The 23,915-nt window shown below is 36.2% G+C and overlaps 1 protein-coding gene across 1 annotated transcript in view; it reads right to left on the bottom strand.

Annotated features, from left to right (window-relative positions):
* Positions 1 to 2,712: 2,712 nt before the first annotated feature.
* The window catches only part of CDC5L (cell division cycle 5 like), a 43,062-nt gene continuing 21,859 nt past the window's right edge, over positions 2,713 to 23,915 (bottom strand). The window contains exons 11-16 of the mRNA XM_077903826.1: positions 23,374 to 23,538; positions 20,244 to 20,324; positions 19,710 to 19,952; positions 16,766 to 16,963; positions 3,893 to 4,105; positions 2,713 to 3,146 (exon numbers count right to left, since the gene is read on the bottom strand). Coding sequence (XP_077759952.1) covers positions 3,042 to 3,146; positions 3,893 to 4,105; positions 16,766 to 16,963; positions 19,710 to 19,952; positions 20,244 to 20,324; positions 23,374 to 23,538 — 1,005 coding nt within the window. The 3' untranslated portion in view covers positions 2,713 to 3,041. The remainder of the gene's footprint in view (positions 3,147 to 3,892; positions 4,106 to 16,765; positions 16,964 to 19,709; positions 19,953 to 20,243; positions 20,325 to 23,373; positions 23,539 to 23,915) is intronic.

Consider the following 23,915-nt stretch of genomic DNA (forward strand, 5'->3'; position numbering starts at 1 on the left):
TTATACAGCTAGCAAAATCTCTATGTCAAAAATTAGACTGGGACACCTAGGCAGCTCAGTAGGGTGAGCATCCGACTCTTGATCTCAGCTCAGGTCTTGACTTCAGGGTTGCGAGTTCAATCTCTGCATTTGGGCTTGACACTGGGTGCGGAGCCTACTTCAAAAAAAAAAAAAAAAAGACAACAGCCCAAAAGACTAAATTCACTTACATAAAAATGCAATTTTCCTGAATAACCTATTAGCAAATCAAATTTTATAGGGCCAATAGGCAGTCACATTTTAGGAGACATGCATCGCAGAACATCACATACTTCACAACTAATTTTCCCAGAAAAAGAGATATAAAAATAGGGAGGATAAAATGGTTGGACAGCGTATGTCTACACTTGCTGTTATGCTACTTTTTCTTTGGAGACTGTGTTTTCTTATCTCAGCATTATTTCTAATATTTCAAAGAGGAGATCTCACTCATGCTGGTGTTTTTATTGGCTCTATATCATATTTAATTTCTGTCCCAAAGTTGCTGAGACTTAAACATGCTTTTCAACACTAGTTTTAACACGACCACATAATGAATGCCTGTAGGAGAATAAGATAAATGTGAATGTGGAAACAGTTACCAAAATCACACTCGAGAGTGCTGCTGGTAAGGAACCCTGGGTTTTATGGGGTACAAAGATGATGGCAGAGCTGTTTACCAGTTATAGCTGCACTAGTATGTGCATTACTTCAAATTTTGAAAACAAAGTGAATCTACATTATTAGGTCAACAATTCTAAATCCATATGATTCAAGTCTACAAAGAAGCAAGTAAAATGTAAATCTTACAAAAAAAATTTTTTGTAATTATTTTACTTGACTCCAGGGTTTCAAATATGGTTTAACACTGGAAGATCTATTGATATGTCATCAACAAATTAAATGGGGGGGGGGGGGGGACGGACCTGTGATCATCATCTTAAGAGATATCCAAAAAGCATGTGCAACAAAATTCCAGAGCCAATCCTGATTCAGATTCTTTAGAAACTAAAAAAGGGGAGATTATTTCCTTTCTAGATAAAGAATAACTCAAAACAGCCAGCCACAAAGTAAAATACTATGGACATTCCCATTAAAATCAGAAACAAAACATCTACCATCATCACTCTTATTTAACACTGTTCTAAACATTTCTAACTGCCAACAAAACATGCAACAAAAATTAAACTAGAAGAAACACTATCATAATTCACAGATATCAAAGTGTTTTCTAGAAAACTCATGCGAAATTACCAAAAAAAGTACTAGAATTCAGTCACTAGATACTAGAAAAATATATAGTCTGATGAGACTACAGAATTACCACCACTCAAATCTTTGCACCTGTCCCCACCAGGACTGCCTCTGTCTTGGTTTGAGAGTATTACTGTTTGCCTGAATTCCCACTTCATGTTCCTCAACTAACTGCCTTCCCTGTCTTCAGCCTGATGAGACTTTATACAATGTTTCTAAACCAACTCTAATCATGTCATTCCTTTGCTCAGAATTTTCTCATAGCTTCCCATAATAGAATAAAATCCCTATTTCTTACCAAGGCCTTATAAATATGCCCCTAATCTATACCTAGGCCTTACTCAGATGCCATCCTTGACACTTTAGCTACATTGTCGTCCTTTCTATTCCTCAAATGCTCCAAAGGGGCTTTGTGCTAGTTCTTCTCTCTGCTGGCACTGCTCTTGAGTGGCACCAGAATAGCTCCTCCTAAGATGTTAATCACATCTTATCTTAAATGTTACCTCCTCAAAGAGCTCTTCTGACCATCCAGCCTAAAGTAGCTACCCAGTCACTATCTCCCATCACCCTATTTTAATTCCCTCTTTAGAATCAAAGTTCATGATCTGATACCATTTTCCTAGTATACTGAGTATCTCCTCCCACTAATGTCACCTCCATGACAGCAAGACGTTTTTAACTATCTCCAACACTTAAATGCCTAGCACATAAGAAGGGTCACTCAACAAATACCTGAATTTTAATCGCCTAAAATTCCCAATAGACTATAAGCACCACCAAAAAAGGAGTCCTATCACCACAACTCTGACACTGGGTATATAGTTAATAAATATCTGATGAATGAATGAATGAATCTTTCTTTCCCTCCTTTTAGTCCCTAGGATTCTTAAGATTGGGAAATTTGCCTGGTAAGTCCAACATATTGTTGTAGCCAACTAACAGAGGTCCCAAATGATTTTATGTGAATTATAAAGTCAGGTCTTCTCACTCCTACCTATTCCTCAAATTCTACACTAGCCTAATTAAGATAAACACAAAGCTTTAATAAGGCCCAACAGCCTTACTGAAATTAATCTTTAACATGCCTTTGTCAAAAAGACATTTACAAGAAAAGAATTGGTCAAAAAAAATTGAACCTTTTGAGTCCTAATCCATAAATTGTGTAAGTAGCTGAGCAGAGAAGAGACATGCCCTAAAGTTATACTGGAAAAAAAAAAAAACTGAGGTGTTAAAATGTTAAACTATCTTGTCAGTGTAATGAGAATGAGTACTCTATGCTAAAACTAACAAAGCCACAAAATGACTCCTCTTAAGGAATTAAGATACTGATTCGCCATTTTGATTACCCAAGAGTTACTCATTAAATATGACACAGAGGACATACTTGCTGTTTTGTGGGCACTCTAAGTATGTAATTACTTGAAACAAAAGGCTACACTCTCAATTTTTTATATTTTGTTTTTATTCAAGAGTTTACTCACAGGCAGCACTTTAAAATCAGGCTTTTAAAATTAAAGGCCAAAACTAAAAAAATTTTGCAAATATGACACTGCTAAAAGAATGATCGTCTTAATAATTTAAACCCTAAAATGTCCTGTGGAGTTAAAGTCTTTATACATAGACTGTGTAAGATCAATATCACTTAAAATAAACAACTGAAAAACCACAGATTTGGGCAAATTTGTCAATGAAGATAATCATCAGTTTCAGCCTTCCAGAGTATGAAAACCAGCAATTAATTCATCTTGTGACAGAATATAAACTATGCTTCAGAATTTGGACTTTAAAGTCTCTTTCTCCAGCAGCAAGTCAGCATATCTATGCTGAAGTTCTTTTTCTCTTTCCTGTTGTCGCTGAACATCTTCTTTCAGACACTTGAAGAGACAAAAATATTAAGTAATTATTTCATATGAAAGCACAGTGAAAATTAAAAATACCTTATCATCTTACAAACAGCTAAGCTAAGTCATGACTCTTAAGAGTGTAAGTATTCCCTCAGAGAAAGAAGTAACTACTTGTGCTATAAAAACTTGTACTGCAACCATTCTTTGGTCAAACGACTATCATCTTGATTTTAGCAGATTAAAATCTCTGCTGCCATCTCAAACAAACAGCCACTATTGTCCTATCAATACCCACAAGTGCACTTCAGTAAGCCCTGACTGCTCTTTATCTGATCAGTGACTATTATGCACACTTGGGAAATAAAGTTACATTAAATAGGGCCAAAGGAATTCCATGCTTTAGAATGACCAGCTATATTTCTAGCATCCTAAATTATAAAACAGACACTGGTTTAATGTACCTCAGAGAGCTATAAGAATGGGATGCAATTAAGTTTCAGGGGGACAAATCACAAGGGTTATTCTATTCCTCAGTGTATCGATATATAAACCAAAAATAAGTAAAGGAAAAGCCAGTGTATCCACCAAAGGCCCGGTCTATCCATCTATACACAGACAATTCTAGATAAGAAAGTCAAAAACTTCAGGCTCTCACTGAGAAAAGCCAGACAGTATCAACTTCAGAGGTAGACTGCACAGGAAAAAGAAAAAACAGAAAGCCCTGGTAATTCTTTGCAGTTCTCTTTTTAAGCAATGCTACAAGGCAATAATGTTACCTCTAGCCTCCGGGGAATAGCAGAATCTTCATGTTTCTTGAGTTCTTCAAAAGTGCGTAACTCCAAGTAAGCCTGCTCAATTTGGTCCCATAAGTCATTCAACTGTTTCATGAGCCCCATAGCACGAGATTGGTAACCCCCAAGCAAAATTTTCATCTTCTTCTCCATCTTTGCAGCTCTCTTGGCTTCCGTTGTCATGTGACCCCTGTTTATCTGGGGGTTGAGATAAGATCACATCAGTAGACTTGACAAAAGCAGGTTAAATAACAACTTAAAAAGGCACTGTTTACCTCCTCAAAGCAAAAGTACATTAGAATTTCATGTACTGTACCACAAAATTTGGCCTAAGAAGTATTTGTCTTGCACTAGAAAGGTTTCATAGTTTAGTCCCACATTATCTGTAATAACTTGATATATCTATAATATATATATAACAGTATCTATAACTTGACCCATGATTCAAGTTCAAAGCAAGCTTGAATTTCATAGTATAAGAAAACTAATCTCTACTCCTGAAAATAACTTCTGCTATCATTTTTTTTAAGATTTATTTATTTATTCATGAAAGATAGAGAGAGAGAGAGAGAGAGAGGCAGAGACACAGGCAGAGGGAGAAGCAGGCTCCACACAGGGAGCCCGACATGGGAGGGACTCGATATCAGGTTTCCAGGATCAGGCCCTGGGCTGAATGAAGGTGGTGCTAAACCGCTGAGCCACCGGGGCTGCCCACTTCTGCTATCATTAATCTGCACTGATCTGGGGACTGGCAGAGACTCATCTTCACCATCTTTATCCCAAAAATGCACTTCTATACAGCATGATGACTACAACTAACACTATTGTATGATATAAAGAAATTTAAGAGAGTAAACCTTAAGATCACAAGAGGAAATTTTTTTCCTTTTTTTTTTCTTCTTTCTTCTCTTTATATTTTATCTATATGAGATGATGGATATTAACAGAATCTATCATGATAATCATTTTACAATACATGTAAATCAAACCATCATACTGAACATCCTATACAGTGATGTATATCAATTAATTTCTCAATAAAAGTAGGGAAAATGCACTTCTGTATTATACATCCAAGTACATTTTTAACAACTGAATAATGTCCAACTGATGAGCCATGCATGGTTGTAATCAAAATGTAACCCCCTTAAACAATAAAACTACTGGTTTATTTTTATAATGTTCTAATTCTAAGCTTGGCATAAAACTCATAAAGGAAAAGGAATGTCACATTTGGCAATGGAAAAAAGAGCTTTTGTTTTAAAAAAGTGAAGACACCATAAAATTGAGAGATGACAGTTTTCCTATTAAATATGTATACTGAGCTGGGCTCAGTATGGGCTCAGTATGGGCTGCCTACTCAACTCCTTCTGAAATTAGGGGAAAAGAATTCAAACTCCACAAAAGAGAAGAAGGACATTAACAAAAGCAAGATATCAACAAAATTCATGAACTCATGCAGGGCAGAGAATGCCCCAGTTGAGAGAGTCCAAGGAGAGGGGGCCAAGAAGGGAACAGGTGTGTAATGTAGAATCACAGTCACATAACACCTACTCTAGATGTATATTCTACATTCCACAATATAATCACTTTGTATTTTAAAGTAATCTGCAAATGCATGTATGTTTTCAACATACAATACTTAAAAAATTACATGGTCAGAGCCACAAAAAAATTAAATCTGCATTAATTTCTTAGGCGTGTCTGTTCTTTCCTCTCTCCCTCCCACAACTTACTTCCTCTCTCTCTCCATTCTCTCACCAACCCACCCCCATGCAAACTGATTCCATCAAGTGACTCCAACACTAGTTTGAAGATAATGTACACCCAAATGATAATCCATAATTCCTACTAGCATAACTATAAATGAGGAAGACAGCATGACAATACACATACCCTTTTTTTCTAAGATATTAAATGTAGAGGTACCAGAAATGGTACCATGGAAAAATACAGTCAAATGTAAAATAATTGATAGGAAAAACTGTACGTAAGTTTTTTTTCTTTAATTTAAGAATGGGGGCACCTGGGTAGCTCAGGCAGTTGGGCATCTGTCTTTAGCTTAGGCCATAACCCTGGAATCCTGGGATGGAGCCTCACATGGGGCTCCTTGCTCAGCAGGGAGTCTGCTTCACCCTCTCCCTCTGCCCCTCCCCCCTGCTTATTTTTTCTCTCTCTCTCTCTAATGGATAAATTTTTAAAAATTTTTAAGATTTTATGTATTTATTCATGAGACACACAGAAAGAGAGGCATAGACACAGGCAGAGGGAGACGCAGGCTCCATGCAAGGAGCCCGATGTGGTTCTCGAACCCAGTACCCCAGAATCACACCCTGAGACTAAGGCAGACAGACGCTCAACCACTGAGCCACCTAGGCATCTCTGGATAAATAAAATCTTTTAAAAAATTAAATTAAATAAAATAATTTAGGAATAATATAATCATGAAAACAAATAATACAGCTTTCCACAATAACAACTTTGAGGGCACATGAGTGGCTCAGATGACTGTCTGCCTTTGGCTCAGGTCATGTTCCTGAAGTCCTGTGATCGAGCCCTGAGTTGGACTCCCTGCTCAGCAGGGAGTCTGCTTCTCTCCCTCTCCCTCTGTGATTCACTCTACCTGTGCTTTCTTGCTCGCTCACATAAATTTTTTAAAAACTTAAAATTTTTTTTAATTTTTAAATCTTTCAAATAAGTAAAGAACTTTGAAATATCCACTTCAACGTATAACTTCTGATTTAAAAATAAACACGTCAATCACAATGCTTTATGGTTAAAATTTGTTAAGAACACCAAAAAGGGCAGCCCAGGTGACTCAGTGGTTTAGCACCGCCTTCAGCCCAGGACCTGATCCTGGAGACCCGGGACTGAGTCCCACGTCAGGCTCCCTGCACGGAGCCTGCTTCTCCCTCTGCCTGTGTCTCTGCCTCTCTCTGTGTGTCTCTCATGAATAAATAAATCTAAAAAAAAAAAACCACCAAAAAAATTTAATGTTCCTCAAAATATAAAGTATAGTTGACCCCTGACCCCTGTGTTGACTCAACACAGGTTTGAACTGCACAGGTCCACTTACACGGATTTTTTACGGTACAATACTGTAAATGTATTTTCTCTTCCTTATGCTTTAAAGAACATTTCTTTTTTCTAGCTTAATGTAAGAATATAGTATGCAATACATATACAACAGAGAATCTGTGTAAAATGACTGTTCATGTTGTCAGCAAGGTTTCCCAGTCAATGGCCCAGTAGGCCATTAATAGGTAAGGTTTGGGGGAGCCAAGTCATACGCAAGTTTTGAACTGAGTACAGGGTCAGTGCCTCTAACCCCTGTGATGTTCAAGGGTTAACTGCACACATCTACTGGAAAAGTAACACTTCATATATATATATATCCATCTCCAGCTTAGTTCATTAAAAGTCAAAGTCAAATAAGCCTGTGGAGGAGGGAAAGAAGGAACATGTTGCATGTATATGCCTTGCCTTAAAAATGTGAGATGGATCCAAAATTAATTTAAATAAAGCCCCTTTAAAATCATTTTATAAAAGTTAGTAAGCTTGTATTCATCTGCAATTCATTTGAAGAATAAATCCATGAATAAATAATATCCTTTATAAAAGAGCCATTTTCCTCTAATAGGTAACAAATCAAAGTAAGTTCTATGGCAATGATATGTCTTTGAAGGAGACACTGTGCGAAGTCCTGCAGCACGTTAGAGTGGGGCAGTGAGTCACTCTTGCCACCCAGCACTGCCACCCTGCTGTTCTCAGTTGATACAAGTTATTTAACCTGTCTCCCTTTCCCCAACAGTAAAATGACAATCACTGCTAAAAGTTATTATGGGACTTAAATAAGATAATAAATGTAAAAGCCCTTAGCCTCCCAGTGATTAGCACAGAGGAAGCATCTAACAAATGTCAGTTCTGATTACAATTATGTTATACATACTAACAGTTTAACCATTTTGTTCTCCCCTCTCTAATGGACCAAGGGGCTAATGATGTGGCTTTAAAACGTTTAATTCCAACTTTAATAAAAAATGACCCAGAATCCTTCCTGGAAATAAAGCAAGGAAAAACAGCTATTCCTTCTTTTATTTACTTATATTTTTTTATTTTTATTCCTTCTTTTAAAAGAGAGTTTTGCCTCTTGAGGACAACCATACCAAGTAATGAGTACTGGAACATGTCTTCTCAAGCCAGTGGTTTTCAACCCCAGCTAAACTTTAGAATTACCTGTAAAGCTTTTAGAATCTACCAGTACCAATAACCTAAACCCAAAGGCCCTTTAAATAGTGGACCTTGGTATTTTTTAAAGCCCCTAGATGATTCTACTAGGCAATCATGATGAAGAATCCAGTTTCAACCACTGTTATTACAGAAGCTAGGTATCAACTGTTTTCTCTGACCTAGACCCACCAAAAAGTCCTCACTCCCAGTAACAAGTGAACTGAATCAATGAGCTGCACTCAGTTCCTTATAAATCCAGTATGTGCTAAGACACTCTAATATGTGGATTCAAACAAACATTCCAAAACCCTGAACATTAACAGCACGGAATTTCAAATTAATATACATAGCACACTTTTTTTGAGAGAAAGCAAGTGTGAGAGGGGAGGAGACATGGAAGAGGGAGAGAATCTCAAGCAGACTCCCTGCTGAGCACTCCCTCTCACCACCCTGAGATCATGACCTGACCTGAAATCAAGAGTCAGTACTTAACTGAATGAGCCACCTAGGTGCCCCTACACATAGCACATTTTAAAAAACAGACATACAAATTTTCATTTTCATTGGTTAAGATAATTCAATTAGCTATATGCACTGTACTCCACTGACATTCAATTTCCAATTTGGTACAACAGCATAATACTTATGTTCTGAAAATGTTTATTACTCAGTCATCAAGGCACATTTAGAATGACTGGTACCTTGTAACTGGGGAGTACATCTCATACAGTTGAGTCATTTATGCTTCTCAAACTATCAAAGATTTTAAAACTGCAAAGTTGCTAGCTACCATTTCATGCCAATAATTTTATTTAATTCAGCTCAAGCTTTATGTAAAATCTTCTGGCTCAAATATTATGCTAAGATTCCAAGCAAATATGGAAATAAATTATACAAAAATAATTAGGCACAGGCAAAAAAATTAATTTAGTCAAATAACTATGTAAATTTAGTCACTAAAAGTATAAGGAATTTTAACTCAGCTTTTAACATTCAATTTAAGCTCAGTTACCTTACAACTACCATCTGATCATTAAAACATAAAAGACGATGATTTGTACACTATGTAAAATGTGTATGTTCAACCTTCGCCTGCTCAATGCACTTAATCTTTAAGGTCTGGCTTTTTTCTAGCCAAGAAACCTCAAACATGAAATGCACATGCATTCATGGAACAGAACTGCCTTAAATTAGTCCAACTTCCCCACCTCACACTTACATACCACAGAAACATTAAAGTCCAACAGGGTATAAGACCTTATTGTTTAAAATACAAAAAAAAAAAAAAAAAAATCAAGAGAAAAGAGACTGTGACTTAACCAAATTCATATTTCTAAGACTTTTTTTTAAAAAATTAAGTATTAGCAATTGCCCTTCCTGAAGGACAACTTATTTTGAACAAAACAATACTGGCTTAAGGAGCTTGGTTGGTATGTTAGTGCTGAGTTACAAAAAGTTCTCAAAAGTTTTTTTTTCAAATTCTTATCTGTACTCAGAAATGCACTTCAAATTCTTAAATACTTTTTCATTTGTCACCAAACCTACCAAATACGGTTATAATGAAAGCTTATGCTTTAAATTTACATCAGCACAAAATTTCTAATAATCCTGAATAAAACTCACTATTAGAAAACTATAAACAAGAGAAAATTCAAGTAGAACACTTGATGTAAAGCTGACTATATCCAAAATGAAAGAGTAAAATTCAATTCAAAAGGGGAGATGAGGGATCCCTGGGTGGCGCAGCGGTTTAGCGCCTGCCTTTGGCCCAGGGCGTGATCCTGGAGACCCGGGATCGAATCCCACGTCGGCTCCCGGTGCATGGAGCCTGCTTCTCCCTCTGCCTGTGTCTCTGCCTCTCTCTCTCTCTCTCACTGTGTGCCTATCATAAATAAAAAATAAAAAATAAAAAAAAAATTAAAAAAAAACAAAAAAAAAACAAAAGGGGAGATGAGGGGATCCCCTGGGTGGCTCAGCGGTTTGGCACCTGCCTTCGGCCCAGGGCGTGATCCTAGAGTCCTGGGATCGAGTCCCGCATTGGGCTCCCTGCATCAAAGCCTGTGCCTGTGTTTCTGCCTATGTTTCTGCCTCTCTCTCTATCTCTCATGAATGAATGAATGAATGAATGAATGAAATGTAAAAAGGGGAGGGAATGAATAAAATTGTATCCACATATAAATGCGTAGGGACACCAAACTGACAAATTTCATGTACTGTACCGTAACTCAGTCTTATAACACAATGTTTGGAATTTGCTTCAAAATAATGGGAAAGGGAGAATAACATGGGAAACAAAGTGGCTGTGAGCTGATACTCCTAGCTGGATGATAACACTTGAGGACTCATTAATACTAATCCATATTAGGGTATATTTGAAAACTCCCAGAATAAAAGGTTCTATAAAATTCAAATTCAGTATCTACTGGAGATGCTATTTTGTTAAGACTGTATACCACAAACCATGAAATAATACGATGAAATATAAGAGACATCAAAATTTACAAGTATGTCAACAATTTCAACACACCAAAACGTATATATATCAAATGTTAAATTAAAATCCACAATTACATTAAAATCCATTTATACTAACCAAAATCTGAGCCGTAAGCCTTACTCAACCTCTCTGCGAAAATCATCCCATGTCTCAAATTTCAGACAATCACCAAAATTTACAGAACAAAATCTCAGCCACCCTGTTGTGCAAGGTTAACAGTTACTTCTTGATATCTGAAAGTATCAAACCAAGTTTAATCCAATTTAGGTAACACTAAGGGTGATAACACACCTGAAGAGACATGGGAGAATTTCCATTCACAAAACCTTGCTAATTGCTAGGCACACCATATCTCATTTAATCTTAACAGTATCTCAAACTCTCACTTCCGGGAGATAAAAACAATTACCCGCCCAAATATCACAGGTAAGCAACTTAGAGGCTCAGCGAGGTTAAGTAACTGGCCCTGGGCCACACAGCCACTAAGTGAAGAAGCTCCGGAGTGTGTCCTAATTGAAAGTTCAACACATTAGGCCACACCACTACTAATAAACCACTACTGAACATCTGTCTTGCCTCAGCCCCTGCAATGCAAACATGCCTGAAGAAATTCAAGCTGTGGGTCTAAATGGCTTAATGCCATCAGACAGTTCCCTGAAAAACAAGTTATTCTAGACACCCATAAACAAGATCTTAATTAATGGATCTGTCCATCATTCTTTCCTTGATTGAGACATTAGCCTACAGGAAAAGCTTGGACTTTCCCCAGCTTATACTTTTAAATTCCTAATTCTTTTATTCTTAATAAGCTATAAAATTATAAGAAAACAAACATCTCTCAGAAAAATTTTACAGGGAAGAAAAGGTTATTTAACAACTTTTTAAGAAGCTGAGCAGAATATAACTAGTATATAATTACCTGAGGATTTCAGCAAAGCTATTCTTTGCCACAACTTTATAGAAGAGAGCAAGTGATCAGGCTTTTTTAAAAATGTTATTTGTAATAATATACCATTAAGTTAACAAAGTAGTATACGGTGATTCCAATCCAGTTCTAAATACCTTCCTCCTTTCCTCCACGCGTGGATGCATCTGGTAATTTTTTCTATATGTAGTGATATACATACAAATACACACACACACACATATATATAAATATATACATATATACATACACACCCCTCAAAATGTTTAAGGCGATTATGTCTGGATGGTAGGCTTCTTTTTAAATTGTTTTTTAATATCTTCTTAAATTTTCTACAAAGTACAGGTATTATTTTTAGAAAAACGCCTACAAATGTTATTTCTTAAATGCATAGAAGAGAAACTGTCTAAAAAAGACTGGCCAGAGACCAATGGAAAACTGATGGTCCCCAGGAGATGAATCAGTGGAACCATAAGTGTTTCCTCGGGTCATTACAAAAGGGGGCTGTATGGGACTTATAAAAGTGTAATTGTTACTTTCAAACTCACTAAGTTTGTTAAGGTTACTAAGCTTAAGTAATTCCAAAATAAACACATTTTCCTGGGTCTCCAATACTGTCTTCAGTTAAAGCCTGTTACAGTGAGGTTCAGAAACATTAAGAGCATCCCTCAGTGAAACTCTTGCTTGGGGGCCCAGAATATAACTTTATACTACTGGAAAAACAGGTTTAAGGATACCCAAAATAAATACAGAGTTGATGGCAGCTCCACTTCCTAGTCCATCATTTAGCAATATGATCCTATAGTAGTAACGATGTGGTTCAACCACCAAAATGTTTGCAAACAACAAGAGTCCATGAGTGCCCTTCCTTTAATCTCTATGCTATTCACTGGTATTAAGTTCTATCAGTGAACCTTCTCCATACTGATGAGCTGCAGGTCCAAGTAAGTGATTATTGCTACTAGCATCAACCCAAGTTAGCAACTACCAAGCTGCATCCCGATAAAGCAAGCTAAGCAGTGAGGCAAAACCTCACCAAAATCCTTTTCAAGAACAGTAATGGACCAACAAAGCAGAACACCAAGAGCACTTGACAACTGCATGAGTTAGGAAATGTCACATGAGACAAAGTCAACTCAATGTTGAGGCCTAACAGAAGCAACACAACTGTACCAAGGAAATCTCTGATCCAGCTCTAGAGTTCTTGAAAGAAACAAGAGCTCTGTCGATGCCTTTAAGGGTCAAAGGAAAGAGCAGAACTCGAGAAAGGGAGCATTTCAGAGTATTAGAAACTTCTCTCCTATGCCCTGCGCTGCCCCCTCCCCCACACACCTCTGATGAGGTAGCATGAAACCTGCAGTGACTACAACACACAGGCCGTCACCCCAGGTTAGCGCAACAACTCAATCTGCACCGGAAGCTTTCACTCTTCCAAGTATTAAGAGGAATTTTTTCCTATGTAAAAATATCTGACTTTTTAACGAAAATAACTGAGAAAATATGATCCACTGTGCCAATTTTGCTGAAATATAACCATTCAGTCAGGAGTCCTCATAAGAGTTCTAGAAATACACTGAGAAAGATTTTAAATGTGTTATCTGTGTTCTTTAAGTTACTTTATTTCCAAGAAGCTGATGGTTACATAATATTTCTTGACTAAGTTGACTGTGCCAGTAAAATACAGGGAGAAGTATTACCTCTGGACCTAGTTTCCACCTCTAAGGAAAGCCTTTCCATTTTTATAGCTAACATGACAAAATCTACTTTTCAGCCAAACTTCCTCAACACGGCAGTTTAGATACTATTTCAAATACTATTAAATTTAATAGCAGGCCTAAATTCAGACTTCTTATTTCACTTTTGCACCTACTGGAAATTATTTCACTCAAAATAATTATGTCTTCAGACAATTTCCTATTTCCACTTAAAGTGGAAACAAATTAGAACACTTCAAATTCTATTTGCACTTCCCAAATACAGTAATGACTCATTTATCTGGCATCATCAAAAAATGAGGTTCTCCACATGAAGCATTTTCCAGATAACTGAAGTCCACAAGAGCACAGAGCTTGTCTGCTTTGTTCCTACTATATTCCCAGGGGCTTGGAGCAAGGGCTGGCACATAGCAGATGCTCACTAATACTCACTAAACATATGATTACATCAAATACTAAAACCGTTTTATTTTTTACCATCTAATAAAAATTTTCCTACTGTTTTAGCCATCCCTCTTTAAAACAAACAAAAGGAAAGAGATGACACTAAACAGAAATTAAATGTTTTATTTTTTAAATCTGGGGCATCACTACAAATAGCAATCATTCTACTCTCCTACCATACACCTACAATGCACTCAGAAGCTATTAAAATACCATATTTAAATGGCCTCAATATGCTATGCTTTCTAAAAACTTTTCCTTTCCTGATATTAGCTATCATTTCTGTTTGCTGCTGCTGCCGCCTTTACACAAAAAAATCTGACAGGATTCTAAAATTAATTCTGCCTCCAAAGCAGAATAAAATACATGACCTTGGTTACAATTCTGAAGTCTTTCCTGCTTACTTCTAACCTGTGACTACATTCTGATTCTATGCATTTAACAGACTCCTTTTACCATGCACCACATTCTACATAAAATCTGAGATGGTTCTTTCTATTAGTTTTAAATGAATATCTTAAGGGTTTTCATTTAAGTTCTACGTTTCAAATACTAATGAGTAATGGCTCAAAGACCAGCTCCAATATAAACCTCAGGGCATATTTTTTAATCCATTTAGGAGACACCAACCACGACAAAGCTGGATTTCATCTTGCTTGATACACTGTGATAGGGCCATAATTTAGATTCACTGTTCCAAAGTTCATGACAGCAAAAATCAAACACACTGGCAGCCATGGTGTATTGTGCTTGCACAGAAAAGCATATCTCCCTGAACCTAAGAGTGGAAAGAATAATTTAAGTATAGCATTCAGTTTATATAATACGACTGGAGTTCCTTCCCCACAACAAACTTTGAATAATGTTTATAATTTAGCAATCAACTGAAATGATGAAAGAATTACCACAATTGAAATAAAATATTTATGTATTTCAAACCAGTAGAATTGTGTCTTCAAAAACTAAAATAAGCTAACACAAACCTACTTCTGAATTAGGGATGGATACAAATAAAATGGGGGATTTGTTTATTTGGGTTTTTGAGTCTCTTTTCTTCTTTTTAAAGATTTAATGAACTTTCATTTGAAATAAGTGTAGTTTACTAAATTAAAGGATTTGATTACATATTCTTTAAAAGTAACTAGCTGGGTAAACAATAAAGTAAGTTATCCAGAAGTCAAGAAAAGAAAAATTACTTCAGACTGTTTTATGAATATTCTTCCAAAATCACCAATCCTTCAACAAAAATAGTTCAACGGAAGATTTCAGTTCTTGGTACTGAACTGAACAAAGAGAACCACATGTTTTTAATGGTTGCTCATAAACGACCCAAATAAATCTCCAAAAGAACAGCAGAGGTTCTTTCTGTATTTTTCCCTTCAAAACTCACAAGACCAATTCAACATAAAAATAAAAATTACTGTACTTTATGGCACCACTCACTTTGTGACACATTTATTTGCTGTCATGAAAGTTAGTGCCTCAACAAAGTAAATGAGATTTAGGAAAAAAAAAACTTTTTTTATATCTTAAAGAGCACAAAATGTCCTTACCACTTGAGGCAGAAAAAGTTTACCCACCTCAAATGAGAAGCTTTTCAAACTGAGTGAGAGACCAAAGTATTTGTATATAAATGTTACAAGGAAGCTTTCCAAACAGCTTTCTAATCAATTATGATGTGACTTTAGATCAGGATTACACTGCTAACTACCATTTATAAATAAGAAACAAAGCCTATACAACAGAAAATATAACTTTAAATGTGACCACTGATGTTCTCCTTTCCCAGACTTTAAATCGTGAATTAAAAACACAGCACAACAGCACACCCTGCTGGAAGCTAGTAATACAACTGAGTAACTAGCATTACTTGGATTGCAAAGGTTTCAACCAAGATGAGAATTACTTCAAAGAGAAACTCATTACCACTAAATGAAAAAAGAGGCTCACAAGTGTTAACCATTAGGTGCCTATACATGTGGTCTTAAGGGTAAAATTAAGAATTAGAATAATTTCATATTAAAAGAATGCTTTTATTTTTTGTTCATTTTCCTAGCCCTCACAACAGCACCAACCACCCCAAGTGATATTATCATTTTTTTATTTTAACTCTAAGTAAAAATATTTTCCAACGCTTTCTGTAAAAAGAAATTAGGAACTACTTAGGAGGAAATTGAGGCCATTTCTGCATGTGATTGCCTATAGCATCCCTTGCTTCCCCATCCCATCCTGGCCTCAGAAACATCCCTGAAGGCCACCATTAGGAATCCAAAAGGCAGCCTAGTGGTCCATGAACCACAATTTACATGCCATTGGAAAATTGCCTACACAGATTCTGGAATTCAAAACACAAAGACCATATTACGAAACCATACACTAAGAAACTCCCATCTCTCCCATTTCAACATTTCCTAGGATGTGAAAAAAATCACAGAAGCCACTGTCTAAGATAATCCAGCTTGGTGCTCTCTCTGCAACAAACTCGAAAGAATCAGAGGATGAACAGAGAGTAAAACAAAGTTTTATAAATGGGTTCCCTTGGCTATAAAATTTTCTTGGTACCACTGAGCTCCCTCCTTAGAGAAAACAAGCTATTTCAGCAATGATAAACATTGTTATGTGTGACTAGTGTTAACTTCTTGTCTCCTGCTCCCACATTTAAAAGGTTCTGTTTGACCTGTGATCACCTGGAGGGCACTCTTTATCATAAATTGCCCATTTATCAGCAATTCTGAAAAAGTCAAAGAAGATAGAACACTTCAGTGCAGTTTTCTCTCAAGAATTGCAAAAGCAAGGAGCACCTGGCTGGCTCAGTCAGAAGAGCATGCAACTCTTGGTCTCAAGGTGGTGAGTTCAAGCTCCACATTGAGTGTAGATTACTAAAACAAACAAAGAGACTTTTAAAAAAAGAAAAAGAAAAAGAAAAAGAATTGCAAAAGCAATAATCACCTCAGGTCTACTCTTCTGAAATTGTCTCCAATGGTATTATTCGGTTCATTATTTCAATCAAGGTACACTTTAAATTAGAATTTTAAAAGGATACCAACCTCCAGCCTCTTTTCCAGTGACTCGATCCTGTCCTTTTTGCTAGCTAGGTTGGCCCGTGTGTAGCGGCTCTGCCCAGGAAGATACAAAACTTGGCTGTAGCATTCTTCCCATACCTGGTTATAAGCTTCACTTGAGAGTTCTCCGTGGCTCATACCTTGTTTTACCACTTCCATCTCCTGTACCAGAACATCCTGGGCCTGTGTACAGTAATAATTTCAGTAAGTTTAGGTACTAGAATAACTTGCCATCAAGAGAGAAGTTTAAAAAACTAGTTTTTCCTTTCTTTGGGTAAAGAGAAGGAGTTTGGGTTAACTGGTTGTTTTCTTGGAAAGGGAGAAAATATCTAAGTTAAAATGAATTAAGAAGCCAATAAGCTGGGGCAGATTGATCTGAAAAGTCAAGCATCCATGTATCCTGAACAATATAAATATCCTTTGCCTTCAATCACTGTAATAAGAAGCAACCATTTCTCAGATATCTACTATACGCCAGAAACATTTCAACCTACATTATCTCCAAACACCACAACCATCTTACAAAGTAGTTGGTATTAATCACATTTTAAAGTTGATGAAACTAAGGTTCAGAGAGATTAATCAACGTGTTCAAAAACACATCACTAGGAAAGGCAAGGCAGGATCAGGGCCAAGCCAAATGGCACCTGTGCTTGGCTAATTCCTTCCACTCTACCAATTGCCTCCCTACACTTTAGACTTCACAAGATTGTGAAGGGGAACTAGGCATTTCTTTTGATACATGCCTGTTTTCTCATTTGAAATGCCCCCAACATTGCCAGAGAATGAGATGGGGCACAGATCGGAAAATAATGGATCACAGACCAGCTTTTACTTACTACTAAGAAAGTTTAAGATGAAAGAATGAGGGGGATAGAGTTGATAGACCTGAGTACAAATCATAGTTTTACCATTTAGGCAGCTGTCTGAATTTGCTGAACATCTCTGAGCCCATTTCTCATCTGTAAAATGAGGATAATACCAACCTATTTGTTACTGGGATTAAGTGATACAAAATACATACAGAGGCTACCCCAACATCAGACACAATGACTCCATGAGTAGAACACATGAACTTTTTCCAGCCCTTTGCTTCATGGCTAAAAACTGACAACTATCTTTTCATGCTTTAAAGAAAACTTTCAATCATTCTAGTACATCAGAAAATAAAACAGACCAAAGTATATTAAAATCAAATACAAAAGACTTAATGGAAAATCGTGTCTCTAGAAGATAAAGAATACACTTTAAAACAGTATCTCTGAGGGGAAATAATGAAAACAAATCAATTGTAACATCTTTAATGAAAATCTGACACTTCATAAGAGAAATGGTATTTCATTCCCAAACTGTACATAATAAAAATTTATAAAATCAGCTCCTATAATTATAAGAAGAGAGTATGACTAAGTTATCTTTAAACTCTCCATAAAGAATCTAAGTAAATAGCTGTTTCAAATCCTTTTTGGAACGGAGAGGAATATAAATACATACATAAAATATAAAAGAATATTTAAACTAGCCTGTAATGGTTTCAAATAATTCCAAAGCACTACGTATTTTTCAAAAATTTTATTAGAATCTATCCCCTACAGAATCTTCTATTAAGCTACAACAGATCATAATGTGATCCTTATTTTGGTTTCCATAAATACAGTAAACCCCTTGATCCCATCTTCCCCTATTTTCCCTCCGAAAAAAGAACACTGTTCAAGTACAGAATTCAAGAGTGTAATGCTTAACCCCAGTCCAATAATTAAATGTGCTTGCCACAAGAGGCCCTCAACAGATGTCAGTTTCCCGTCACACTTACTAAAATGAATAACTCAGATCCTCAGAAATCACAGGCAAACTGTTTAAATATAAATCTAAATAAATCCTCTTTCCTTTCTCTATTTTCTCAAAATCTTTTAATAAACATATATTACTTCTCAACAAGGAAAATGGAAAGAATAAGACAGAAGAAAAGCACAAGAAAAGACAGAAAAAGGTATCTTATGGATTTCCTCCCAAGTATGCAATAGCAGATTCCAACAACGGGTCTGTCTGTTCCTCAAGGCTAAGCACTACAGAAAAAAAGACTAATGGCTAATGACCACTCTGCTTCCAACCATGGCACCCACTGTATTTCCTCATACCATGGAAGAAATGATTTCTATTCACAATCATAGCTGTTTGCTCTGTCAAAGCAGAAATAATCAAATGCATATGGAGAAGAGGCAGGAGAGACTTTCTACAGGAAAACGTTTCTCTATTTCCTTATCCAAAAGAATAGTGGGAAATCAAGTAAAAGGAATAAATTCAGTAAATGGTATTTCCTTTCTTTGACTAGGTGAAAGAAACATTTTGAATATGTGCTTGCTTTCTCATATTAATCTAAATGAGGTTTAAGTTTTGTTTTTTTTTTAAGATTTTATTTATTTATTGAGACACAGAGAGAGAGAGAGAAAGCAAGAGAGAGAGAGGCAGAGACACAGGCAGAGGGAGAAGCAGGCTCCACACAGGGAGCCCGACGTAGGACTCAATCCCGGGTCTCCAGGATCACACCCTGGGCTGCAGGCACCGTTAAACTGCTGTGCCACGGGACTGCCCCAGGTTGAAGTATTAAAGGTATTCAATTCTACTCAGAAATAGCAGTTGAACACAGGAAGTGGCAATTGTAGCAACTGTCCATCAGGCATATACCCATAAAACAAAAACACCTTGCCACCTAAGCTAGTGTTCACCTGAAGAAGCTCTATCAAGAAAGGGGAAAGGGGCATGGTCAAGTATGTCGTCCTCCTAACACGTCATATGACCAGCTATCTCCTAATTACAAATTCATTTGTTTATAAATATCAGCCTCAGAAAATAAGCTACTGTTCATCTATGATACACAGTACTGAACCAATACTTTAATCAAGACCAAAATATTTCTGTTTAATCATACCTTTTTCAGCTCTTCTTTGGAGAATTTTTCATAAGGGTTGTGTTCCAGATAGGCAATGTGTTCTGAATTATTAGTACCAAATCCTACAGTTTTCCCTTTTTTATTTCCAGATGGTTCATAAGGATGATGTAGAAGGTCATAATGAAGCATTGTAATCATTTCTTTTTTGATTAGTTCTTCACTTTTTTGTAAATCTGTTAGAGGTGGTTCTACATTTAGGGGTCTTAGAATCGTTTCATTTACCTAAAATTTTAAAACAAGTACCATTAACAAACAGATCACTGCAATACTGATGCTATTACTTACTTGCCCTAGCATGAATTAAATAGCAGTTTTACATTTTAAAAAAAAATTTTTTTCCTTCTAAAGTCTTATTTGTACCAGTGAAACATTTTAAAGATTAGATCTGCAACTGCTTTACTACATTCCAGAAAGTAGATAAAATTTTGTTTTACAGACTTTATGAATGACATAAAAACAGCAATCACAAAGAAGAAACTTAAAACTTCCAAAGCCAGAAGTTCTAACACTTACTTCTGATGGTCTTGGCAGATCTTTCTGGACAGCTTTGTGCATTCGTTTCATTTCCTTTACACGTTCTGCCTCTCGTATAGCCTTAAAAAATTATTTTTATATCCATTATTACAGATATGCAATATTTGCCCCATTTCAATAAAGTTGAAAACTTTAGTCTATAAGAACATGCATGCTCAAGAGCTAAAGCTGTAGAAATCTGTGTAAGTTTGTAGAAAGACAATAAAGCAACAGAAATCAGTCTATTCACTCTCTCATTACAATACAAACTAAGAATTGCCAACAGCTACTAAAGCATTCTCCAAGTTTACATGGCTTCATCCATCAGATAATCATTTTTTTCTGTTTAAACTGGAATCCTAATAAAAATCCTCGAAAAGAACACAAGCAGTAATGTCCCTGACATCAGCTGTAGCAACATTTTTCTAGGTAAGTCTGAGGCAAGGGAAATAAAAACAAAAATAAACTATGGGAATTAACATCAAAGTTAAAAGCTTTTGCACACTGAAGGAAATGATCAACAAAACTAAAAGGCAACCTACTGTATGGGAAAAGATATCTGCAAGTGACATATCTGATAAAATATATAAAGAACTCAACACCAAAAAACAAATGATCCAATTAAAAAATGGAAAGAAAGAAAAATGGGCAGAAGATGTTAACAGACAAAATTCTCCATGATGACATTCAGATGGCTAACGGACACATAAAAAGAAGCACAACATCGCTCATCATCAGGGCAATGCAAATCAAAACTACAATGAGATAAGGGCACCTGGATGGCTCAGTTGGTAGGGCATCTGACTCTTGATCTCAAGGCTGGTGGCTCAAGCTCCACATTAGGAGTGGAGCTTAGTCAAAAAAAAAATTTGTTTTAAGACCTATAATGAGATATCACCTCACACCTGTCAGAATGATTAAACTCAAAAACACAAGAAACCAGTGTTGGTGAAGGTGTGGAGAAAAAGGAGCCCTTCTGAACTGTTAGTAAGAATGCAAACTGGTACAGCCACTGTGGAAAACAGTATGAATAGAACTGCCCTACAATCCAGCAATCACACTATTAGACATTTACACAAAAAAAATACAAATATAACTCAAAGGACACATGCATGCTTATGTTTAGAGCAGCATTATTTAAAATAGCCAAATTATGAAAGCAGCCCAAGTGTCCATGGATAGATGAATGAATAAAGATGTGGCATATGTATGTTTCTGTGTATATATGTATGTATGTGTGCATATGGATAAAGAAGATGCAATACACACACACACACACACACACACACACACTCTAGTGGAATATTATTCAGTCTTTAGCCATAAAAAGGAATGAAATCTTGCCATTTGCAACAGACATGGATGGAGCTAGTGCGTAACGCTAAGTAAAATAAGTCACAGAAAGACAAATGCCATATGATTTCACTCATATGTAGAATTTAAGAAAAACAAAACAAACCAGCAAGGAAAAAAGAAAAAAAGGAAAGGGAGAGAGAAAAGAGAGAAACCAAGAAACAGACTCTTAACTATAGAGAACTAACCAACTGATGGTTACCAGAAGGCAGGTGGGTGAGGAGATGGGTGAAAAATAGGTGATGGGGATTAAAGAGTGCACTTGCTGTGATGAGCAATGGGTGATGGAAGTGTTGAATCACTACACTACACACTTGAAACTAGTATTACACTGTATGTTAACTATATCAGAATTAAAATAAAATTTAAAAATCAAAATTAATAATAAATTTGAATCCTAAACCTAGAGGGGACTCTTAATTGTTCACCCTGCAACACAACCCTCACTTCCACCCCAAAAGTTACTGATTTTTCATTTAAAAAGCCAGCCAATGAAGGTGTTGGTTTCCTGATTCTTAAATCATGAATAATATGGGTTAATATATTAGATTTCACAGCATTTCTTAGAGTAAATGTAGAACAAAACTAAGAAAACTCAACACAAGTATTATCCTGTATTACCCATCAAAAAGCACATTCATATGGTTTCTAAAATATTTCGTATTGATGCTATTCATGCTCCAGTTCCATGAAAATTACTCAATTTCTAAAATCATCCTGAAATGGACTGTAGCCAAGAATACCTAAAAGGGGTCACATGATCTCAGTTTTAGATCAAGATTCACCACTTTCCAAATATGAAAGCTAGAAAAGTAATTAAACCTGAGCTTCTTTCCTTTTTTCTAAAATGAAGCTAATACCATCTCTCTTTACATCACCAGGATGGTATGTGCAAATTAGTAACTATAATGTATCAGTACAAGGCGTTACTAATATTATTCCGATACATTCTAAATTTCCAAATCCACTTAATTATTACTTTATACTGACCTAAAGTCATTTACTCAAGCAATTCAAGATGTACTTGTTTTTAAGACCAATCAATAACATCTTTTCTTGGCTAAAGTGAAAAGCAATGTCTAAAAGACTATATATGGGGCGCTTTGGTGGCTCAGATGGTTAAGTATCTGACTCTTGATTTTGGCTCAGTCATGATCCTGGAGTTGTGAAACCGAACCCTGCCATTGGGCTCCACAATCAGTGCAGATTCTGCTTGATATGCTCTCTCCCCTTCTCCCTTTGACACCCACCACTTGCAGGCTCCCAATCAATCAATCTTCTTTTTAAAAAATAAAAGTCTATGTGTATTTTAAACAGGTATAACAAATCTGAAGGAGGGGGACGCCTAGGCGGCTCAGCGGTTGAGTGCCTGCCTGCCTTTGGCCCAGAGCATAGTCCTGGAGTCCTGGGATCGAGTTCCCCATCAGGCTCCCTGCATGGAGCCTGTTTCTCTCTCTGCCTATGTCTCTGCCTCTCTCTCCGTCTCTCATGAATAATCTTCAAAAAATAATAAAATAAAATACATCTGAAGGAGGTATTTAAATAATTATATATGCACATATATATTACACACATTTTAAGAATATCAAGATATTCTGAGTATATTCTTAGTTATGTGACTCTATGTTATTAATGATGTTATTCACTTTAGAGCAATCTTTTCGAATAGTGATAAAACTCTGAAGTAGAAATCTTGACACATTTAATGACCATTCATTCTTTCAGCCTACTGACACACTCAGCAACTTCACACTTCCTTTCTAGCACAATTATGCACCTGCTTTCGAGCATCCACATCAGCAGCATCTTCAATGTAAGTATCATCTATTTCACGGTCTTCCAGCTCCTTCTCAGCATTTTCTGGCAGAACAATTTCAAAGTCATTCTTAGGGGCAGGAAGACCCAACAACCCTAAGCGGAGATGTTCACGAGATTCTCTTTCCTGTAGAAAAAAATTGGTCCTTCTCAATTCATACACATTACGAATTCAACCAAAATTCTTTAAGAGTTTCTAAAAAATAATCAGCCTAATTTTAATTCTAGGAAAATGATCCCTAACTTCAGAGCTGAAACAAGTTTTTTGTTTAATTTCTATCTCACTTTCTTTTCTAAATTAAGATCAAAAACTCGGATCTGTGATCAATACACTTACTCTGGGATATTCTAATAGAAGGTTTGGGAATTACGTCTGTAGGGACAGAAAAAATCCTTTAGGATTTCCATTTAAGGCAAACATTTCTGACACTGAAACTTAACAGCAAATAAGAACAAGTTCAAGTCAATTTGTTCTTGGACGAATAAAACCTAATCTGAAAAGAT

This window comes from Canis aureus, chromosome 7, assembly GCF_053574225.1.
Source record: "Canis aureus isolate CA01 chromosome 7, VMU_Caureus_v.1.0, whole genome shotgun sequence".
Lineage (NCBI taxonomy): Eukaryota > Metazoa > Chordata > Mammalia > Carnivora > Canidae > Canis > Canis aureus.